The sequence below is a fragment of the Phyllobates terribilis genome, unplaced genomic scaffold (genome assembly GCF_046119375.1).
Source record: "Phyllobates terribilis strain yellow unplaced genomic scaffold, ASM4611937v1 Scaffold_7__3_contigs__length_470593459, whole genome shotgun sequence".
NCBI classification, from domain to species: Eukaryota; Metazoa; Chordata; class Amphibia; order Anura; family Dendrobatidae; genus Phyllobates; species Phyllobates terribilis.
In genome coordinates this window covers 39,612,728-39,636,780 of record NW_027362767.1, presented here as the reverse complement: position 1 = coordinate 39,636,780, position 24,053 = coordinate 39,612,728, and the positions used below count along the sequence as shown (strand labels likewise).

General features: G+C 46.4%; 1 protein-coding gene across 1 annotated transcript; it reads left to right on the top strand.

The window, feature by feature from the left end:
• The first annotated feature begins 1,629 nt into the window (after nt 1-1,629).
• On the top strand, nt 1,630-23,440 carry WDR20 (WD repeat domain 20). The gene is made up of 4 exons (XM_073638392.1): nt 1,630-1,941; nt 13,012-13,194; nt 13,855-15,132; nt 22,971-23,440. Exons 1-4 carry the CDS (start codon nt 1,693-1,695, stop codon nt 23,022-23,024), a joined length of 1,764 nt encoding a protein of 587 aa, XP_073494493.1. The 5' UTR covers nt 1,630-1,692; the 3' UTR covers nt 23,025-23,440.
• Nucleotides 23,441-24,053: the final 613 nt, after the last annotated feature.

Below are 24,053 nucleotides of genomic sequence, written 5' to 3'. Positions count from 1 at the left end.
GGAGGAAACTGTCAATCAGTGGTGGGTGGGTGGGGTTAATCCTCAGCTGAATATTGAGGACTCCTGAGCTCCTTCGCATCACTGGGAGGACTCCTCATCACTGGGAGGACTCACACTCGTCACTAGGAGGACTCCTCTTCTCATCACTGGGAGGACTCCTCATCACTGGGAGGACTCCTCGTCACTGGGAGGACTCCTCTTCTCATCACTGGGAGGACTCCTCATCACTAAGGGGACTCCTTTTCTCATCACTGGAGGACTCCCGCTTGTCACTAGGAGGACTCCTCATCACTGTGAGGACTCCTCATCACTGGAGGGACTCCTCTTCTCGTCACTGGGGGGACTCCTCTTCTCGTCACTGGGGGGACTCCTCTTCTCGTCACTGGGAGGACTTCTCATCACTGGGGGGACTCCTCTTCTCATCACTGAGAGGACTCCTCTTCTCGTCACTGGGGGGGCTCCTCTTCTCGTCACTGGGGGGACTCCTCATCACTGGGGGGACTCCTCATCACTGGGGGGACTTCTCTTCTCATTACTGTGAAGACTCCTCATCACTGGAGGGACTCCTTTTCTCGTCACTGGGGGGACTCCTCTTCTCATCACTGGTAGGACTCCTCTTCTCGTCACTGGAGGGACTCCTCTTCTCGTCACTGGGAGGACTCCTCTTCTCATCACTGGGAGGACTCCTGCTCGTCACTAGGAGGACTCCTCTTCTCATCACTGTGAGGACTCCTCTTCTCGTCACTGGCAGGACTCCTCATCATTGGGGGGACTCCTCTTCTTGTCACTGGGAGGACTCCTCATTACTGGTAGGACTCCTCTTCTCGTGAATGGGAGGAATCCTCATTACTGGTAGGACTCCTCTTCTCGTGACTGGGAGGACTCCTCTTCTTGTGACTGGGAGGACTCCCCTTCTCGTGACTGGGAGGACTCCTCATCACTGGGAGGACTCCTCTTCTCATCACTAGGAGGACTCCTCTTCTCATCACTGGGAGGACTCCTCTTCTCATCACTAGGAGGACTCCTCATCACTGGGGGGACTCCTCTTCTCATCACTAGGAGGACTCCTCTTCTCATCACTGGGAGGACTCCTCTTCTCATCACTAGGAGGACTCCTCATCACTGGGAGGACTCCTCTTCTCATCACTAGGAGGACTCCTCTTCTCATCACTGGGAGGACTCCTCTTCTCATCACTAGGAGGACTCCTCATCACTGGGGGGACTCCTCTTCTCATCACTGTGGGGACTCCTATTCTCGTCACTGGGGGGGACTCCACTTCTCATGACTGGGAGGACTCCTGCTCCTCACTGGGAGAACTTCTCATGACTGGGAGGACTCCTCTTATCACTTGGAGGACTCCCACTCCCCACTGGGAGGACTCCCGGACGTCATTTACCACCGCATGATACAATCACCCCTGGGATCGCAGCTCGTCGCACTGGGGCTGATGACAGACATTACTAATTACATGGAGTTTCATAAATGACCAACAGATGGCGACAACGCACCACTAACAGACACTTCCACCCTGCGAACAGCCCGCATGCGCAGTAAGACTAATGGCGACACATGACCCCCCCCACCGAAGGAGGGGCCGTACACTGTAGTGTGCGAACCCCCTGAGGGCTTGCCTTGCGCATGCGCGCTCGGCCAGATCCGGGTATTTGGCAGGATGAGAGCTGCTTTCCAAGATGGCGGCGGAGGGAGGAGGGAAGGAAATGAACGAAATTAAGACCCAGTTCACCACCCGGGAAGGCCTCTACAAGCTCCTCTCTCACTCCGAGTACAGCCGCCCCAACCGGGTGCCCTTTAATTCTCAGGGCTCCAACCCCGTCAAGGTCTCATTCGTCAACGTCAACGATCAGTCCGGTAACGGGGACAGGATCTGCTTCAATGTGGGCCGAGAGCTGTACTTCTACATCTATAAGGGCGTCCGGAAGGTGAGGCCACCCGGGAGGGGGCGGGGCCGACACTGGGCCGCAACGGCGGCGGCGGCGACACCGCGGGGTCAGGTTACACAACAGGCGGACGGGAGGCTGCGGCGACACCGGGACGTTCCTCACCTCACGGGGGCTGCTCCTTACCCCCACCTCCTTCCAGATATGGGGGCTGCTCCTTACCCCCCCCCCTTCCAGATACGGGGGACCGCTCCTCACCCCCCCCCCCCCCCCCCCTTCCAGATTCGGGGGCTGCTCCTTACCCCCCCACCCCATCCCCCAGATACGGGGGACCGCTCCTCACCCCCCCCCTTCCAGATTCGGGGGCTGCTCCTTACCCCCCCACCCCATCCCCCAGATACGGGGGACCGCTCCTCACCCCCCCCCCTTCCAGATTCGGGGGCTGCTCCTTACCCCCCCACCCCATCCCCCAGATACGGGGGGCCGCTCCTCACCCCCCCCCCCCTCCAGATTCGGGGGCTGCTCCTTACCCCCCCACCCCATCCCCCAGATACGGGGGACCGCTCCTCACCCCCCCCCTTCCAGATTCGGGGGCTGCTCCTTACCCCCCCACCCCATCCCCCAGATACGGGGGACCGCTCCTCACCCCCCCCCCCCCCCTCCAGATTCGGGGGCTGCTCCTTACCCCCCCCACCCCATCCCCCAGATACGGGGGACCGCTCCTCACCCCCCCCCCCCCCTTCCAGATTCGGGGGCTGCTCCTTACCCCCCCCACCCCATCCCCCAGATACGGGGGACCGCTCCTCACCCCCCCCCCCCCCTTCCAGATTCAGGGGCTGCTCCTTACCCCCCCCACCCCATCCCCCAGATACGGGGGACCGCTCCTCACCCCCCCCCCCCTTCCAGATTCAGGGGCTGCTCCTTACCCCCCCACCCCATCCCCCAGATACGGGGGAGGTGATCAGGGCAGGAGGAACACCGTTTACACACGGTATAACATACGGTGTCCTGCTGGGTATTGGGGCAGAGTAACAGGCCTGGAGGTTGTATGTGGTACAAGTTCATATTCCCCTCTACCTGCACCACATAGAATGATGATCTGGATATTGGCAGAGAAGGGGTTAATATCCTGGTACCTGCGCAGTGTGGGATAATGGTGATGTAATGGTTAAAGGGAACCTGATCACCACTGTTGCATAAAGATAACATACAGGTGCATCTCACTAAATTAGAATATCATCAAAAAGTTAATTTATTTCAGTTCTTCAATACAAAAAGTGAACCTCCTATATTATATAGAGTCATTACACACAGAGTGATCTATTTCAAGTGTTTATTTCTGTTAATGTTGATGATTATGGCTTACAGCCAATGAAAACACAAAAGTCATTATCTCAGTAAATTAGAATAATTAACAAAAAACACCTGCAAAGGCTTCCTAAGCGTTTAAAAAGGTCCCTTAGTCTGTTTCAGTAGGCTCCACAATCATGGGGAAGACTGCTGACTTGACAGATGTCCAGAAGGCAGTCATTGACACACTTCACAAGGAGGGTAAGCTGCAAAAGGTCATTGGTAAAGAAGCTGGCTGTTCAGAGTGCTGTGTCCAAGAATATTAATGGAAAGTTGAGGAGTGGAAGGAAAAAGTGTGGTAGAAAAAAGGTGCACAAGCACCCGGGATAACTGCAGCCTGAAAGGATTAAGAAAAGGTCATTCAAAAATTTGGGGGAGATTCACAAGGAGTGGACTGCTGCTGGAGTCATTGCTTCAAGAGCCACCACACACAGACGTATCCAGGACATGGGCTACAAGTGTTGCATTCCTTGTGTCAAGCCACTCATGACCAATAGACAGTACCAGAAGCGTCTTACCTGGGCCAAGGAGAAAAAGACCTGGACTGTTGTCAGTGGCCCAAGGTGTTGTTTTCAGATGAAAGTAAATTTTGCATTTCATTTGGAAATCAAGGTCCCAGAGTCTGGAGGAAGAGTGGAGAGGAACACAATCCAAGCTGCTGGAGGTCTAGTGTGAAGTCTCCACAATCAGTGATGGTTTGGGGAGCCATGTCATCTGCTGGTGGAGCTCCACTGTGTTTTATCAAGACCAAAGTCAGCGCAGCCGTCTACCAGGACATTGTAGAGCACTTCATGCTTCCCTCTGCCGACAAGCTTTATGGAGAAGGAAATGTCATTCTCCAGCAGGACTTGGCCCCTGTCCACACTGACAAAAGTACCAATACCTGGTTTACACACAACAGTATCACTGTGCTTGATTGGCAGCAAACTCGCCTGACCTTAACCCCATAGAGAATCTATTATAGAGAATCTATGGGGTATTGTCAAGAGGAAGATGAGAGACCTCAGACCCAACAATGCAGACGAGCTGAAGGCTGCTATCAAAGCCACCTGGGCTTCCATAATACCTCAGCAGTGCCACAGGCTGATCGCCTCCATGCCACATTGATGCAGTAATTGATGCAGAAGGAGCCCGACCAAGTATTGAGGGCATTTACTGAACAGACATTTCAGTAGGACATTTCGGATTTTAAAATCATTTTTCAAGCTGCTGTTATAATGTATTCTAATTTACTGAGATAATGACTTTTGTGTTTTCATTGGCTGTAAGCCATAATCATCAACATTAACAGAAATAAACACGTGAAATAGATCACTCTGTGTAATGACTCTATATAATAGATCCCTCTATGTGTAATGACTCTATATAATAGATCCCTCTGTGTGTAATGACTCTATATAATAGATCCCTCTGTGTGTAATGACTCTATATAATAGATCCCTCTGTGTGTAATGACTCTGTATAATAGATCCCTCTGTGTGTAATGACTCTGTATAATAGATCCCTCTGTGTGTAATGACTCTGTATAATAGATCCCTCTGTGTGTAATGACTCTGTATAATAGATCCCTCTGTGTGTAATGACTCTATATAATAGATCCCTCTGTGTGTAATGACTCTATATAATAGATCCCTCTGTGTGTAATGACTCTGTATAATAGATCCCTCTGTGTGTAATGACTCTATATAATAGATCCCTCTGTGTGTAATGACTCTATATAATAGATCCCTCTGTGTGTAATGACTCTGTATAATATAGGAGGTTCACTTTTTGTATTGAAGAACTCAAATAATTCACTTTTTGACGATATTTTTGAGAAGCACCTGTATGTACCTGAATAGCTCCCGGGTTTCAGAGAAAATATACTTTGAACATCCGACCAGGAGCCATAAACAGAGACCAGACTGTTCTGGCCCCAGTCGACCCTTCACATTCTCATCTTTTGCTTTGTGGGAATATTTCTGATGCCTGTTGATATTTTGGCCCGTGGGTGACAGTCCTGCCCTGTGTCAGGCGATCTCTGCTGCCTGTGTAGTGGCTATTGTGGACCACAGTACGGGAGGATGGATGCTCTGGGGGGAGGTGAAGATGACAGTGGGGCGCACACACGACCTTGTGTTTAGTAACTTATTAGAGCATGACCTGCCCCATCCCGTGCCCCCCACACGTGACCCACAGAGCAGTTACTAATATCTAAAGCCTTGATGTGTTATCATGGCATGCTTGGACTTGTAGTTCTACTGTAATAGTTCAGTTTCTCACCGATTTGACTAGACGACTCATTATTTTGTAACAATGGACCTGAGGATGCTGGAAATGTTAGTCTCTCTAATAATGAAGCGACCTGTTACGCCTGGTTTGTTCCCGCAGGGGCACTATCATATCAAATCTCCAGCCTCCTCCCCATGGTGAAGTATCTTCCTATGCGGTGACCACATATGGTTCTTCCTCAGTAGTAATTATACACAAGTCACTCTGAGCAAGCAGAGCTGCAGTGTAAAGTATAAGGGAAAGACAATGGCAAAAAAAAAAAAAAAAAAGCAGGAGTCACTGAACATTGCTGTACCCTTAGTAATACGATAATATATCTTCATCTGTGAATAGGACTCCACCGAGTTAAGTGAAATAATGAAGACTTGAGTGTTTGGGGGCTTTAAGGCTATTGGGGCAGTGGTGGCTTTTCTTGTCTGTAGTGGTAATCACACATCTGACCTGGTTGGACTTTTTTTGGCTGCTCTCCCGGGAAACTCGTACAAGATCAGTCAGACATCTGCAGCACCCGTTTATGCCGTGCAGGGCGCTCCTGGGTTGTCAGGAAGGCTGTGGACACTGCTGACTGTCTGCTTTGTAAAGTAACAGAAATGCAAATCTCATTCATTGTTGACACGACTGTGAAATTTACCAACTCTCCATCTCACCCCCACTCCAGTGGTCCACCGCTGATGCTCTGGGGGACCTCCCGGGCCTCTTTTGGTGGTGGGGGGGACCTCCCGGGCCTCTTGTGTATAAGCAGCCAGCATGTAACCTCTGCAGCCAATCAGTTGCCACAATGGTCCAATGCCGGTATTATTGGCATCATGGCTCAACACTGATGGGCTGCAGCGGTCATTTGCTCGCCACTTGTAAATTATACGAAGAAAGAAGCAACACTTGACCTGGGCTGTTTTATTTTTAGGCCTTTTTCACACTAGATTATTGCACTTCCATAGGGCTCTTTAGTCGTATTTTCTATCCATGTGCTTTGCGTACGCAAACCAGACAGTGCTCCGACCAACGCGAGTCCATGAGATGGTTCCCGCGAGTGCAGCCGGCACTGGGCTGATCAGTTTCTTGGTTCAGACTCGCTCTTTGAACTCAATAGATGCTTTTACATTAAAAAAAAAAAAAAAAGCATGTCATATGGACATCATCCGCATTGCGTACACTTTTATTATTTTTTAACAGATCCATTGCTGTTTTTGTTTTTTTTACTTTACACACCTGAACTTGAGCTAATACAGGTCCGCTATACGGGTGACGGACTTTACTGGGCTTATACTATCAGTAGAGCGGATTAAGGTGTTACACGCTGCATTTTGTTGAAAAACTGATGGGCTCTCACACTATATATATATATATATATATATATATATATATATATATATATATATATATATATATATATATATATATATATATATATATATATATATATAATCTGAAAGTCAAATGTTTCTCCATCCTCAGCTGTTTTCTTGTAATTTGACTCCGAGGCCTTTGACACGTTTCCTTCTTCTCTTCCATGAAATGATAGGTGTTTTGTTCTGTAGGAGAAAACTCATGTGAAGTCAGGTCTGTGTGCACACGTGGCATCGTCCCTCGATGTAATCTACGTAGGACATGCTGTGTTTAATCTTCAGATAAATCGCGTCTTATTTACTGATTGATCCTGTCCCTGGCGCCCCCTGCTGGATCAGCAGCTGCACAGAACGTGTCCTGCTGAGCTGCGCTCTGAGACGCCTTTCGTTGGTGATCGTCTGTGATCACTAGAAATTATCACACGTTTCTCCTGCAGCTGCCACTACTGGTCAAATGTGGTATTGCATGGCTTGGTGACCATATGATGCGGGTCTGTGCACCCAGCACAATCAATTTATTTCCTACAGCCCTTGGCATAGCCTTATACATTGCAACAAACCCTCAGCTGTGTGAGCAGGGATAAGTCAGGGGGGGATTTTTTCAAGCTGTGGATGGAGCCTTGTTTTTCATTCACTCACAGCAAGCAGAGATTAAAAAAATATATATCCTGAGAAATGTAAATGCAGACTACTTGGAAAGTTACAGAACTTTTTTCTTTTGTAGAGATTAGTATGGACCTTATAGATGAGGAGCGTCCCATGCTCAAGACCCCCACTTATTAGCCAGAGCATAGTCATGTGAAAGGGGGTCTCCGGGGGTGCTGCGCCAGGTGACCTTTTGTACATTTTTTTTAACAGACTGTTATAAAGGAAGAATTGTGCAGGGGGAAAGGGCCATGTGGTTACTCAGGGGTCCTGCGGGGCTCCCCGGGGTCTCGGCAGCAGGACCTGCAGTGTTCACAGGTTCCTCCTGATGGGAAATCCGTGTTGGTACTTGAATGTTATTTTCATCCCCTGTTCACGTCTTGGAGGGGAGGAAGCTGCTGCTGATCAGATTACTCTGGATCCGTGAAGCCTCAGCGTTCATGTCGTCGTGCCGAATCACTATGGTTCATGCCGCATCTCCGATCGCACAGATGACGTTACTTAGCATTAAGGCAGGACTGGGATTTATCTGGAGCACAGACCCTCGTAAAGGGAGGTGCATGCGCTGCTTACTCCAATCACTTCTATGGGGATTCATGGAAGCTGGACATTCTCTGCAGTTCGCAAAGTGTGAATAGTCACCCACTCAATTTCCAACTGGGACACTATATGGAGAAAAGTGTGTGCCCCCCTCTGCCTCCCAGAGCTTCTCTGACCTCCCATTCTACATCCCTTAGACATTAATATGGAGTCGCTCTTCTGGGAAGACTTTCTAAAAGATTTTGGAGGCATCTGTGGGAACTTCTGCCCCTTCATCCAGAAGAGCATTTGTGGGGTCAGAGCCTGATGCTGGGGGTCCGGGCTCACAATCTCACTTGTTGCATGGGGCTGAGGTCCCGGCTCTGTGCGGCCATGATCTCCCCTCCATGTCTATATGGACCTTGTGCACTGGGCACAGTCATGGGGAACGGAAAAGGGGTGAACCCCCAAACTGTTCCCACAAAGCTGAAGCAATGTCTTGTGCTGAAGATTAAGATTTCCCATCACTGAAACTAAGGAGCCGAGGCAGCCCCATGCTAACGATCCCGTACCATTATCCTCCTCCACCATCTGTACAGCGGGCACAATGCAGCCAGGGGTAACGTCCTCCTGGCATTTCATATCTTGGACATTAGTTATGGGGTGCAGGACGCGTTTTTGGAAGTCCATTTCTCAGACGCCTCTTCTTGTTTCCGTACACGGAGCATGCCCTACAGGATACCAATGGCCGCCATTGTGTCCGCACTCAGCCTGGTGATCTCCATGGCATTGCCCGGTAAGCCCGCCCGGGTTATCAGACGTTGGCGCAGCATTCAGGAAGTGGCTGAATTTTCGTTTTTGCAAAGGTGAAACCGGTTGTGGAACGTGGTTAATGATCTGCTGGGAATATCCCAGGGACTGGAAAGAAAGGAGTTCAGTTCTCCCAGACGCGGCAAATTATAAAAATAGAGGCAGATCGTATCAAGCCGTGAAAAATGCACAAAGGACTCTGAACGCTGGAGCTGCGCAGCGCCACTGCCAGGGGACCAGCAAAGGAAGGGGGGAGGGGATAGATGCAATATTAGAGGCGCTGTATAAGCATGGCTGCTGTCCTGCAGAAACAGCTCCACCCTCATCCGTAGGTTGTGTCTGGTATTACAGCACGGCACCAATGAAATAAATAGGGCCAAGCTGCATTATCTCACGTGACCTGTGGACGGGAGTGGCGTTGTTTTTGGAAGAAAACACATTTTTCTAAATCTTGGACGACCCCTTTTAAATGTCACAACCTGGGACCTTCATCAAAGAATAACGAGTCGTGACCTTATGTATGGGACTGGAAGTTCTGCCTGTCTCCAAGTAAGCGTCATGTTTTATATTTGGTGGCATTTTGTCGCTGCCGGGTTGTTTTCCCGCTGTTCGTGTAGTCTCTTAGGCTCTGTTGTCATTAAACAGTCTGTTTTGGCATCAGGCGCGGGGGCCGCCATTGTGCCAGGCCTAGGGGCAGGTGCCGCTGGTCACATCCTGGATGGAGACGGAGGGCGGCATCGTGCCCCTTTCTAATATTCTTATTATCAAGATCTTGGCTTGCTGTCAGTGAATCCAGCAGCAGATATATGACTCTGCTGAGGAATTAGATCTTAAAGGGGGCCTCTTAAAATCTAGAACAAGAAGTAATTTACCCCTGTCGTGCTGGAAACGTGGACGCAGGGCTTCCTCCTGTCCCATGACTCAATGTTTTAAAGATCTGATAAAACATTAACTCTGTATTTTCTCCCAACGTCCTCCCATCATGCACTGCTCTGCTAGAGATGAAGCTTCACTTATGGTCGTGTTCTCGGGCTGCACACCGGTTGTCAGGACATGCTGGGAGGTGTAATTTTTGCAATAGCGGGAGAATAGCTGCAGACCAGTGATAAGTCACAAACATAAAGGTGTTGTCCAGAACTTCAATATTGATTTACATATTTTTAGGATCTGTGGATTAGTGCGGGTGCAACTCCTGGAACGATCAGCTGGTAGCAGGTCCCATTGAAGTGAATGGTAGGTGGGAACGGCCACTTGAAGTGTAAAACTCTACCCATGGAGTTGATTGTTGCCTTTGCACCGCATTAAGAGGTTAATCTGGTGAAAGCCGATGCCTGTGCAGCCGGTCACCTCTCAGTGCTTCACTTTGTCAGTGTTTATACATTTAGGAATAAAACATGAGTGGAGTTTCAGGTTTCATTGCTCCCGGACCCTTCTGCAGGAACAGAGCCCCCTCCCCATATATACATCGCCCCTTGTTCTCCGGCAAAGTCGTCCCAACGTCGGGGGCACTTTCTGTATTTTCCTTTGCTGGAGGATCGAGTGCGTCTCTCTCGTCAGCGTCTACCGCTCAGGCGGCACCTGTCATGGCGCTGACTCATACGCTATACTCAGTGATTGAGGCCTCGCTGTGGTCTTGGCCTCCCTGCGGTGTCCCGGGAGTATAGATTTTTGGCTCCGTAGATGACGATGGAGAAGCGATTGATTGTTTCAGCAGACTGTGATACTGCTGTTATTCACGAAGATAAAATGGCCCTTGGCACCATGGCCGGTCTCAACAATGGGTCGGATTTCTGGGATCAGTTTCCTGTTTTGGCCTTAATCGACAAATCCGTCAATTCAGAGTCGGTGCCAAGGAGCTGGGTCACTCCGAGGTCTGGGGGTGAGTTCTGGGCACAAGCTGTTAACCCCTTAACCTGATTAATCTCCCAAATAGAGATCCTTCTGAGTGCCCAGATCTGTTACACCGGCTCATGATGCATGCAGTACGGTGATTCTGGGTGACTGGCTGCTGAAATGAGACCACTTAAATAAATGGGTGACTGTGCAAGATATAGAGGGGCCAGTGTATATATAGTCTTGGTGATCTCCATCTGTCTTGGTATTTCCATGTAATGGAGAGGTCACCTTGCTAGGTCCAATGCTATTGCCATCTAAATCATGCTGCCACTACGTAAGTGATGGCGTAGATAGTACTGCCTCCTTGTCTTTCTCTATAAATGGTGCAAGCACAGATAGTACTGCCTCCTTGTCTCTTCATGTAGATGATGCAGGCACACATGGTATTGCCTCATTGTCTTTCCCTGTATATGTTGTAGGCACGGATGGTGTCGCTTCTTGTAAATTATGCAGGCGCAGATAGTACTGCCTCCTTGTCTTCTCCTGTAAAATGGTTCAGAAATAGTTCTACATCCTTGTTTCCGCTTGTAAACTTCAGCACAGATAGTGCTGCCTCTTTCATGGCTACATGCTTGTGAAGGGGCAGACCTGGGCTTGTACATTGAGTGACTCGATCGCAGCCATATGCACCCGTCCCCTGTCGGCATTATATCCATGAGAATAGACTGATGTTTCAGCATCAGGTCCCAGTTTTGGGATGGTGGGGGCCCTCCTCCACGTTGGCGATTCTGCTGGCGTCTCTGAATTCGCTGGCAGCTTCAGAGCAGAAATGCTGACAGTTGGCACCCCACCGGCTCCCCCAGTGATGTGAAATCGGATTAGCGTCCAGCAGCCGGCGGATTTTCCTCTTCCCTGTTCGGTAGATTTGCAGAGGTTTAGGGACCTGGGAGCATTAGAGGCAGATTACTGTGAGGAGTCATTTACATGAAATGAATTTGGAATTAAGGCCGGATCTTCCCTTCCAGCTTTGTTCTTGATGATCGCCTCTTCCAATAAAGGGCCGCCGCCGAGAACATCTCACACTCGCCGTCAGGATGTGCCCGGTGTCATCGCGTGGCGTTCCTTGGGGAGGGGATCAGTTCGGAACCAGACTTTGTGACCGGTCTCTTGTTTTTCTCCAAATTGCAGTATAGCAGTGGTTCATGTGCAGTAAGGACCTACAGGGACAGAGGTCATAGACAGGGTGTTCCCCACACGGGAGATGTATGGCAAGATTCAGCTCCTCCCAGCAATGATTGAGTGGTCAGGAAATGGTTAAAGGAGTTGTGCAGCAGCTCTCATGTCCACATCCGGCCTCAAAGGACCACGCTGGTGGGATAGTTGCCGAGACAAACATCAGACGCCCTATAATAGGATACAGGTACCTTACATGCACAGCAATAGACCATGGGCTGCGGCCACTTTAGTAGCCACTGGACCGGAGCTCTGCAAACTGCCTCCTGCTTATATTAGTAGGTTGTGCATCAATATGGTTTCACTCCAGGCCTCCGAATCAGTCGAGGTGCCGGTGGGAGGTTTGCAGGGCTCTAGTCCAGCAGCCAAGGACTACTGCCATGGCTGCAGAAACTGTGCTGCAAATCTTTGGCCATCTCTACAGGGCATCCGACAGCAACTGTCCCATGCAGCGCCCGAGAGGAGAGGGTGGGGGTCATTGTTTCTGTATCATCATAGTCTCATGCTTCACATTATCCTTTTTGGGTAATTATCATGTATCCCTCCCCAGGTCCAGTGCCGGCTTTCCTCCGATGGTCTTTGGATTGGCTGCATCAGTTTTGTCACAAATGCTGCAGCCAATCGCTAGGCTCGGCTGCTCTGATAGACTGCACAAGCCCCCCAAGTTGAGTGTTTGGCCGCAGTGTTTATTTGCACTGTAGAGTTGACATCACCATAGCAGCCAAGTCCCGGGAAGGGCGAGTGCATTCTGGCACTTAAATAAAAGCATATGGGCTCACTTTTCTTAAAACCCCTTTAATGGATCACAGTCTGAAAAAAAAAAAGTGTGCATTTTAAGGCTTCACCTGCAGCGCGGCAGTGTCTGCTCTCCATAGCATTATCCATGGTTGTAGCTCTGACCTTGGCCGACCTCTACAAGTGTCTAAAACTGCAAACTAATGAAACTTTCCCCTATCTGGATGCTTCTTCCTCCTGGGGGGGGGTTGGCACTCGACCATAGTGACCTCTATTATTAGGGGGTCCGGGTGGTGTCATTTTTGTGTGTGTGTGTGTGATCACTGTCTGTAGATTTATCAGACATGTTTTTGTGTTTTCTCCTCAGGCTGCAGATCTGAGCAAACCCATAGACAAGCGGATCTACAAAGGGACGCAGCCCACATGTCATGACTTCAATCATCTCACCGCCACGGCCGAGAGCGTTTCTCTACTCGTCGGCTTCTCTGCTGGCCAGGTCCAACTCATAGACCCCATTAAGAAGGAGACCAGCAAGCTATTTAATGAAGAGGTAAATGCGGGGGAAGGGAGACCCCATTTCCTCATGTAGGGCTCGTGCTTGCGCCTGCATACTATGTACGGTAATTGTAGTGATGACCCATAGCGTTGCAGTAGTGCAGCATTTTTTGTCGGGTTTTCTTTTGGTGTGGACAATCCTGATATTATAAATTCTACATTGGGCAATGATTTCGGGGTCGTGCACATCACTGTTTTGTTCCTACAGCTCCTATGTGTTTCCATGGTAACAGACTACAAACAAGCTCTGTAGTCTGATGCCGCAGTTATTTATTTTTTTTGAGATTGCAGGTTTAGACTACACAGAACTTTTGTTACCTTGAAAACTCATTGCTGTGCACAGGAGCTGTAGAAACCACAACAATTTTTTTATTTTTTTTATCAAGTAATGAATAAACTAATGAGCTAGGGAAGTATCGGGATGGGTTTTTGAGATCTCAATAAATGGAAAAACGGGGCTCTCTGATGAAAGTAAATTAGAAAGTCGCGCAACACTTTTATTAAGTGGTTTATGTATGCAGAAAACCTTTTTGCAAGTGCAATGGGAAAGTTTTTGGTCTTGTCACATTGTCGCACCGTATGCGCTTGGCTATATATTAACATGTTTTGTGGCTAAGTTTTATATCTTTTTTTTTTTTTCTTTTGTCTCCAACAGAGGCTAATAGACAAGTCCAGGGTAACTTGTGTAAAATGGGTCCCGGGCTCCGAAAGCCTCTTTCTCGTAGCTCATTCCAGCGGGAACATGTACTTGTATAATGTGGAGCACACATGTGGCACCACCGCGCCCCATTACCAGCTTCTCAAGCAAGGAGAAAGTTTTGCCGTTCATACATGCAAGAGCAAATCCACCCGAAACCCTCTGCTGAAATGGACTGTGGGAGAGGGAGCCCTGAATGAATTTGCTTTTTCTCCGGATGGGAAATTCTTAGCCTGTGTGAGCCAAGACGGCTTCCTACGCGTGTTTAACTTCGATTCTGTGGAGTTGCATGGTACTATGAAAAGCTACTTTGGAGGGCTCCTATGTGTGTGTTGGAGCCCAGACGGGAAGTACATAGTGACCGGCGGAGAGGACGACTTGGTGACTGTCTGGTCCTTCGTCGACTGTCGTGTTATAGCTAGAGGTCAGGGACACAAATCTTGGGTCAGCGTGGTGGCGTTCGACCCAAATACCACTAGTGTGGAAGAGACTGACCCCATGGAGTTCAGCGGAAGCGATGAAGATTTCCAAGAACTGATCAGCTTCGGTAGAGATCGAGCAAACAGTACGCAGTCCAGATTGTCCAAAAGGAACTCTACCGACAGTCGCCCAGTTAGCGTGACTTATAGATTTGGCTCGGTAGGACAAGATACACAACTGTGCTTATGGGACCTTACTGAAGACATTCTTTTCCCTCACCAACCTCTGTCGAGAACGAGGACACATACCAACGTGATGAATGCCACGAGCCCACCTGCAGGAAATGCCCCTGCCAACCCAGGAAGTAACGGCAACACTATCACCACGCCAGGCAACGCCATACCTCCCCCTCTTCCAAGGTCCAACAGCCTTCCCCACTCGGCCGTGTCCAACACTGGCAGCAAAAGCAGCGTGGACAGCGCCAACGCGTCCGGCGTCAGCAAGTTCGCCACCCTGTCCATCCACGACCGCAAGGAGAGACATCACGACAAAGACCACAAAAGGAACCACAGCATGGGACATATATCTAGCAAGAGTAGCGACAAACTGAACCTAGTGACAAAAAACAAAACGGACCCTGCTAAAACCTTGGGGACCGCGCTCTGTCCCAGGATGGAAGACGTCCCCTTGTTAGAGCCTCTTATCTGTAAAAAGATAGCACACGAAAGACTAACTGTGCTTATTTTTCTTGAAGACTGTATAGTCACTGCTTGTCAGGAAGGATTTATTTGCACATGGGCAAGGCCTGGTAAAGTGGTAAGTTTTAACCCTTAATGCTGCATCCAGATTAGAAATTCAGTGGTCATGTAGACCCGTCACTTGCCTGCCGAGGAGACTGACACGTTGCTGAAGCAAAACCCAATGGTGGACGATCCTTAAAAAAAAAAAAAAAAACCCTACCCTGCAAATTGATTGGCCGTTTATTGGTTGAGCCAGCAAATTGCCAATCCCAGCGGTACGCACATGACGGGTCCATTCCAACCAGTGTGGGATAATGCTGACGTTTTCTTTCCATTCGGTGTAGAGCGCTGTTTAAAAAAAATAATAATTTTTTTTGTTTCTTTTTGAGACACATTTTGGTTACTGCATGTCATACCGTTTTGAATCATTTGAAATTTTGCAAAAACCGTAGAAAAAAATTTTACTTGTAAGATTGAAGCCTATTGTGCCAACCAAAGAGAAGCGGAAAAAAAAAAATACACCCCATCATTAACCAGAAGCACTGTACATTGTGTGAGCTACTAAATGTGTGACCACCCTTACCCAATGTGCAGGCAGAATGCCACATGGTCGGGGGAGGGAGTAGTAAGGCATGCAGATTATGGGGGGACGCGGCCCGGCTTACTAACGTGGAGGCACTTGTCAATGTACTGGTGAAGAAGGAAAAGTACGTGTAATTATTGAGTCAATCTAGAGGCAAAGTGGACGCAATTTTCTCCGATTCAGCTAACACCGTCTGTATTTCTGTAAATAAAACGGTTACCTTGACTTCTTTAGTATTCTTAATGTGTAACTCTTTTCTTATAACATCAGTGATACAAAAAAAAACAAAATTCCATAGTGATAATTTGTTTTTTGTTTTTTTTTTTTTCTCCCCCACTTTATTTTTTTAGCCCCTTTTTAATATTTGGCAGGGTCATAACTATAGTGGGGTGCACCCTGGAATGTAAGGGGGCCCGAAAGCCTATGAGATACTATAAAATATCTGATAGATGGGAACCCTGTTGATACAGTAATGCCATTAATAAGGGGATGCAGCTGACTAGTTGCCCACCTCACCAAACTGGTGCTACAATGGCAGGGGCTTTAGATCGACCCTAGTTAACCCATTTGTGAAAGGGCAGATTCGGGCTGACATCTGATGTTGGATCATTCTCACTAATCTTGTACTGATCATGTATTATATGATACCAAAGCTGCAGTCAGACCTTTGCAGGCTGCTGCTTCCCGGCTATGATCTCACATCTTGCCACCGTCCCCTGCTGATTCAGTGTCCCTACAAAGCATGCTCACATGGCTTTTGAGGGTATATTAAAGAGTTTTACCTTACCATGAATGCCCCAAAAATCTATATATGTGGTGGGGTGGATGAGGGTACGCGTCCTACGAGTCTGAGTAGTACCTTTATGCGTGACTGTACCGTAGGATCTAAAGATTAGCCCCCAAAATTTCAGGGAGGAAAGAATTGCGGCCCTTCAGGCACGGTGTTAAAGCCTCCTGAGCGCAAACTGGCTTTTTTTTTATTTTTTATTTTACTCCACTCCTTGGATTCCTGCAATGGAAAATGTATAAGCAAAAATGCATTTGTCTTAAAGACTATTTTTTTTTCTAAAATAGGGTATTTTCTGATTAAAAAAAAAAAAAATGTATAAAATATTCAACTGAAAATTATAGTCAATTTGGTAATAAGCTAATTGCAACCTGACAGGTTGTTAGGAAAGTGACATTTTGTCCCCAATGTGTACATTACGGTAATTTATTGTTGTACTGTCCCAGATTTGCTCCTCTGGTTGCCAAATTGACTATGGACTGGACTGTACTGACTAAGGGGAAATTTTTCTTTTTTTTTCTTTTAATTCCCATCTTGCACATTTTATGGCATATCCATAGGATATCCCAAGCATGGGCCCCATCTTTCACAGCTTAGAATGAGGTTGCATGCTTGCTCGGCTATTTTGGAAGTCCCATAAAAGTTCATAGGGCATCCGAAAATTGGGGTCTGTTCTTTAAAGAGCCATTGGCTGCATCATTTACGGTTTGTCCGGTGCCGCCGATAGGGCGGGCATGTGATGATGCACCAGTTGTGCTGGTCAAAGCTTTTAAGTTTAGATTACCCCTTGTACGAACACTCCCAAGATCACTAGGTTCTCGGGAGGGGGGTTTTCCTACATAAAACTTTAAATCTACATTATTTATTTATTTTTTGTTCTAAAAATTTTAAATCCTTTTACATAAAAGCTAAAGATTAACTTTCAAGTAAGTCTATCCCTGCTGTAACGACACATTGACCTTTCTGGACTAATATCCATGTCGGCAGCCACCATAGACATTCGTATGACTTTCGAGGCTGTTGTAATTTGGGGGAGACGTCTCTTGCTTTGGGGGGGGGGGGGCCCTATTGTGACTGTCATGATAGGGCCACACACATCTGAAGCCAGTCTCACCCCCCCCCCCCCCCCCGATAAATCTGCATCTTTAACTTGGCACCGACCCGCACCCATCGTCACAGCTCCTCCATGGTATGATTTGTTTGGGACCTACTTTGGCGACGGCACCTTCTACACGTTCTCTACTCTGATGGCGTCCGCTCCCCGGCTGTTCCCAGCAGCTCCTCATTTACTTCTTCCGTAGACATTATGGATATTTGGCGTCTTTATGGTCTGTGTATAAATTGCTAATGGATGGGGGGGGGGGGTTTAAAATGCTGGTTGGTTAAAAAAATAAAAATAAAGTGAGAAAATTGTAAGTATTCTTCAGCTAAATTGCTTAGACCAAAAAAAAATAAAATTTCAAATGTTTCTGAGAGATGAGTATGCAGTACCAAAAACGGTGCAGATGTAGAGTATAGCGGTGCGAGGCCCGGACAGGTAAGTGCTGTGTTCAAATTCACCTTAACTAAATGAATGAAATCTTGTAATGGGGGGACGAAGCATGAATGGGGTGGGTCCTCTTTGCGTCGCTGTCTTTCTCCGTCCCCCACCGATTGTCGGAGTGTTCTTTAATTGTAGATGGCAATGCATGTGAAGACATTCTTTGTTCTTACAGGAGCGGATAGTGCGGATTTATCAGGTAAAATGGAGTAACGTAGTGGTTTATCATGGATTTGTTTTTATTTTTTTAAAGGCTTTATAATCTTGTTTTTTATAGCCATGCGTGACTTGGTCAGTCTGGTACTCCCACTGACCGAGCCCTTTAAGATACAACTAAAGCTTTTTCTAGAGGCAGGCAAAGGATAAATGGGGGATGAGCTCGGTGATGGAAACCATACATTATTTAATTCCGTATTTTCATGTTAAAATGTGTTTTGAGTAGTTCTCCATGATTAGAGACACGTCGTCTTTCAGAAACTGCGGCACACCTGACAATGGGTTGTCTGCTCTATTGATGTGTATATAGGCTGCAATACCACACACAGCCTGTCAATGAGGATGGCGCTTTCTATAATCCTGGCTGCAAAGATGCAGACCAAGCTTGCAAGTTCTGTTGACCCACATCCAGTCAGGGTACTTTGATTTCCCTGTCTGAACTTCTAAAGCAAAAGTAGGGAATTTCCGTGACTTTTTCTTTGAGGGGGGCAGGATGTCGCCATCTGTTACCAAAACATCCAGTATGCTGAAACTGTATGGAGTGTACCACACAAGTTCTCCACGAGCAGAAACGACTATCCTGGATACTGATGATCACTGCACAGTGCCTGTTATACAGTCCAGCCTCCTGACTGTATGCTTGTGTTATTGAGGAGACTATAGATGGAAGGATAATTGCTGTTAGCTCCGCAAGCAGAGATGGTGGTGGCTTTAGATGCCCATGCGCTGCTTTGCTGATGCAGTAAGGGATTGATGGTTCTTTAAAGGAGGAACATCCTGCAAGGTGAAATCTGGGAATCAAAGTGGACGGGGAAGAGGGGAAAACGGGAGGAAATGCTGGGAAATGAGTGCTCTCTGTATAAGAGAAGTGCCGAGTGTGATAGACAGCGAGGTGGAGGGCAGGTCTGGGAAACAACATCTCACTGGACTCCTTCTATAATCGGCACATTTAAGCTGGAGAAGCGAGAATGGCCAGTGGGTATCGCGGGGCTGCCTGTCGGGGGTGGGGGTTTGCCAGGGGGACTTGAGGGGCTGCCTGAGGGGGGGCAGGGGGACTCATGCACTTTGTGTGTGGTGGGGGGGGGGGTGTGGCAGGGGGACTCATATACTGCCTGTGTGGGGTGGGGGGGGGACGACTCCCAGGGCTGCCTGTGGAAGGAGGGATTGGGCAGGGGGCTGCGCAGGTTTTTCAAGTTTTTAACTGCTGCCAGAACATCTCTGGAATTACTAAATAAAAATACTAGAAAACTATATCATCCCCAAATTGGCCAGATGGAGATGCTATATTGAGGGAGATCTGATATGGGGGGGGGTAATGTACTATTATGCTGTGTATTCAGTACTTCCCCTGTACTTACACTTTATGTAATGTATAATGAGCAGCTCCTGACTCGTGGAGCTCTGACCACATGCCTAATGTAGAGAAAAATAAAGCCTTGCTGTAAATGTGACGTCAGCAGGTTCATTAGAATACGCCCTATGTAAAACACCTGCCGAGCACCGGGAGCAGATGATTTTTCATTTTTGCACTTTTTGTTTCTTTCCCTTTATTTTTCCATTTACATAGTTGTACGAGGGCAGCAAGAGCTGTGGCAACGTTTCGGCTGAATACAGCCTTTTTCAAGCTCTCATTAAAGTCCACTCTGCACCCCATCTTGATTGAAAAAAACAAGTGTAGACATTTTTGCAAATTTATTAAAAAAGAAAAACTGAAATATCACATGGTCATAAGTATTCAGACCCTTTGCTCAGTATTGAGTAGAAGCACCTTTTGAGCTAGTACAGTCATGAGTCTTTTTGGGAATGATGCAACAAGTTTTTCCCACCTGGATTTGGGGATCCTCTGCCATTCTTCCTTGCAGATCCTCTCCAGTTCCGTCAGGTTGGATGGTGAACGTTGGTGGACCGCCATTTTCAGGTCCCTCCAGAGATGCTCCATTGGCTTTAGGTCAGGGCTCTGGCTGGGCCAGAAAAGAATGGTCACAGAGTTGTTCTGAAGCCACTCCTTTGTTATTTTAGCTGTGTGCTTAGGGTCATTGTCTTGTTGGAAGGTGAACCTTCGGCTAAGTCTGAGGTCAAGAGCACTCTGGAAGAGGTTTTCATCCAGGATATCTGTGTACTTGGCCGCATTCATGTTTCCTTCAATTGCAACCAGTCGTCCTGTCCCTGTAGCTGAAAAACACCCCCATAGCATGATGCTGCCACCGCCATGTTTCACTGTTGGGATTGTATTGGGCAGGTGATGAGCAGTGCCTGGTTTTCTCCACACATACCGCTTAGAATTATCACCAAAAAGTTCTATCTTCGTCTCATCAGACCAGAGAATCTTATTTCTCATAGTCTGGGAGTCCTTCATGTGTTTTTGAGCAAACTCTGAGGGCTTTCATAAGTCTTGCACTGAGGAAAGGCTTCCGTCAGGCCACTCTGCCATAAAGGCCCGACTGGTGGAGGGCGGCAGTGATAGTTGACTTTGTGGAACTTTCTCCCATCTCCCTACTGCATCTCTGGAGCTCAGCCACAGTGATCTTGGGGTTCTTCTTTACCGCTCTTACCAAGGCTCTTCTCCCACGATTGCTCAGTTTGGCTGGACGGCCAGGTTTAGGAAGACTTCTGGTGGTCCCAAACTTCTTCCATTGAAGGATTATGTAGACCACTGTGCTCTTAGGAACCTTGAGTAATGCAGAAATTCTTTTATAACCTTGGCCAGATCTGTGCCTTGCCACAATTGTCTCTGAGCTCCTTGGGCAGTTCCTTTGAGCTCATGATTCTCATTTGGTCTGACATGCACTGTGAGCTGTGAGGTCTTATATAGACAGGTGTGTGCCTTTCCAAATCAAGTCCTATCAGTTTAATTAAACACAGCTGGACTCCAATGAAGGAGTAGAATCATCTCAAGGAGGATCACAAGGAAATGGACAGCATGTGACTTGAATATGAGTGTCTGAGCAAAGGGTCTGAATACTTATGACCATGTGACATTTCAGTTTTTCTTTAATAAATTTGCAAAAATGTCTGCATTTGTTTTGTTTTTTTTCAGTAAAGATGGGGTGCAGAGTGTACTTTAATGAGAAAAATTAACTTTTTAGAATTTACCAAATGGCTGCAATGAAACAGTGAAAAAATTAAAGGGGTCTGAATACTTTCCGTACCCACTCTATAGTATAGTTTGTGGTGTCTTTTGCATCTGTTTATAGCGAAATAAGCTGTGATCACTCCTGTTAGGGGCAGGTGCTCGCCATATATTACAGCTGGCATCTGCCCTGAACCCGCTCCATACATGCCAACCCTGGCCATACATATACAGCAGGGTGTGCAATGCGGTTAATGCTGCAGATTTGACTCTGCAATGAGTTTCCTTTTTGGATATCCCCATCATTTGTTGTTATTTCCTGCTGCCGAATATTTCTACAGCGGCAGATCTTTTATATTCCTCTGAAATGAGCTTGTTCTTGTGGCAAGGGCTTGGATTTCTGTAGGCCTCATTCCTATCATTTGAACAGAAATGTATCTGCCGGGAGGAGAATAGACCCTAAATGTGATCAGAGTTGTGGATGTTCATAGTACGAAGTGGAATACAAACTTTGTTTTTGTTTTTTTTTCTTTCTTCCTATTTAAAGGGAATTGTTTGGCACATTTTTACAGGTGGATGTAGTGGAATACTTACTTATCACACTATAAAAGTAACATTTCTGTTGAGAACCAATGTGCCAGTTGTGTGATGTCCAGCGTGGAAGCCACATGCAGATGAGGCAAGAAGTGCAGTGGGGCGTGTCAGGATGTTCATTGACACGCCCCCAACCTAATTTGAATATCTCTTCACTAGATTTCTTATGACTGACACATTAGATCTTCCTCAAAAAAAAAAAAAAAAAAAAAAAGAAGAAATATTGAGGGAGCCAAGCAAATATCCAGCCATACTCCTATATCCAAAAAATGTGCTAAAAAGTTCTTTGATTTAAACAAAGCTGAAGGATTCCTAGAGGACCCGTCACCAGCTCAAAAGTGGCATTTTTACTCTTATTTTATTCCTGCTGCTACCGAGTCTTTTTGGTTTTTGTTCAAGTCCTCTTTTTCTCTGAAGAGGCATATGTTTTTTTTTTTTCCATCTCCAATATCCTATCCCAATATATAGTAGATGTAATCACATTAGCAAATGCCTCCAATTAGAAATGTAGTATAGTTCTTCTGATAAGCGACACTGCTAACTCCATGTGCCGGCATTGCAGTAGTTTAGGTATCCATGGTTACGACCACTAACAACTGTCACTATGAGTGGTTGTAACCATGGATATCTAAGCTACTGCAATGCCCTGTACATTGGGGAAGCGACATGGCTAGTCAGAAGAACTATTCTAAATTTCAATTTGGAGGTATTTGCTAATATTACTAAATATTGGGATAGGCTCTTGGAGATGGTAATACCACTCCAAATCCACCATATGGTTCCAGAGATGGGGGGGGGGGGGGGTTGGGTTATTTACTACTAATTTTAATAGTCTTTACCAAGAGGGTGTGTCTCACAGGGTAATTATGCAAAATGCTTAATGACACGCCCCCAGAAACTACTTTTAAATAATAATAATAAAAAAAAAAAAGTCCCAAATCTCTGGAGCCATGAGGTAGATTTATACATATATTTAAAGTAAAAACTGTCCACTTTAAACTTTTTTTTTTAGAATTTCAATATTTGAATATTTTTGAAATCTGGTAACACTGAAATGTTTTTGGATTATTTTTAATTTTTTTTTTGTTTGTTTTATGATTAATTAAAAAATGCTTTGTCCACAGGGTTTAATATCATCCCAAAACCAAGCGAATTCTCCAAGTGGAACAGTAGTATAGCCATGACACTACCGGTAGCGAGACACACACTACAGGAGCAGACGTAAGGACAGAGGACCCCGGCGCTGCTCTTCAGCCGCAGAGCGTCCGAGTAGACCGTGGGCAGGACGAATAGACGGATTTCTATTAAATAAGAAAATATACAGGAAAAAAAAGATAAAAAAAAATCACACAAATGACAGGATATACTTGGCAGAGAATTTCTATCGGCTCAGTCCTTAGACCTCACGACTACTCACCCCGAGAAGTATATATATATATATATATGTGCATATGTAAGAACCTCCACAACTTCCTTAGCCGTTACAGTGGAACTCGATACTAGTCCATTCATTCCTCTCTGCTTTATACTTTTCAACTTTAATGTAATTTAATCTTTATAAATATAATGTAAAATAAAGTCTGCTTATTGAAAATCCCCAGTAATTTTTTTTTTAATTATTAGATGGTTATTATGAATTAATCCACCATTGTGTGTATTGCACTGATTTTTTTTTTTTTATTATTTTTGACCTACAATGAGCGTCTGAAATGCACTTGATATGAAAGCAGTCATTTTCTCCAGTGACTTGAAATGTACCCCCCCCCCCCTAAGGAAGATGGAAGCTGCAATTTTTAGTTTATTATAAAAACATTATTTTTTAATTAAAAAAAAAAAAGTTTGCACTTAAATAGTTAAATGCAAGTTGAGAAAACTTTACTTTTTGAGTAATAACAAAAAATAGATAAAAAAAAAAAAACTCCCAGGAGAAAAAGGACACTTGTTGTGCAGATAAATATCCTTTGTATCTATTAAACATTTATTTTAATATTGTGGTTTCTAATGCCTCTGTATTATATGTATAAATAATGTAATTGAGTGGTGGGCTGAGGGGGATTTTGATCATTACACTAGTCATTTTCATTATATGAAAATAGTGATTTCTAATTAAAAGATACATATTAATATGAAAGGTTTTCTGTTTTCTTGCTCATATATTCACTGTGATCCCAGCTCAAATAAATGTATTTTACTGTTAGACGCACAGT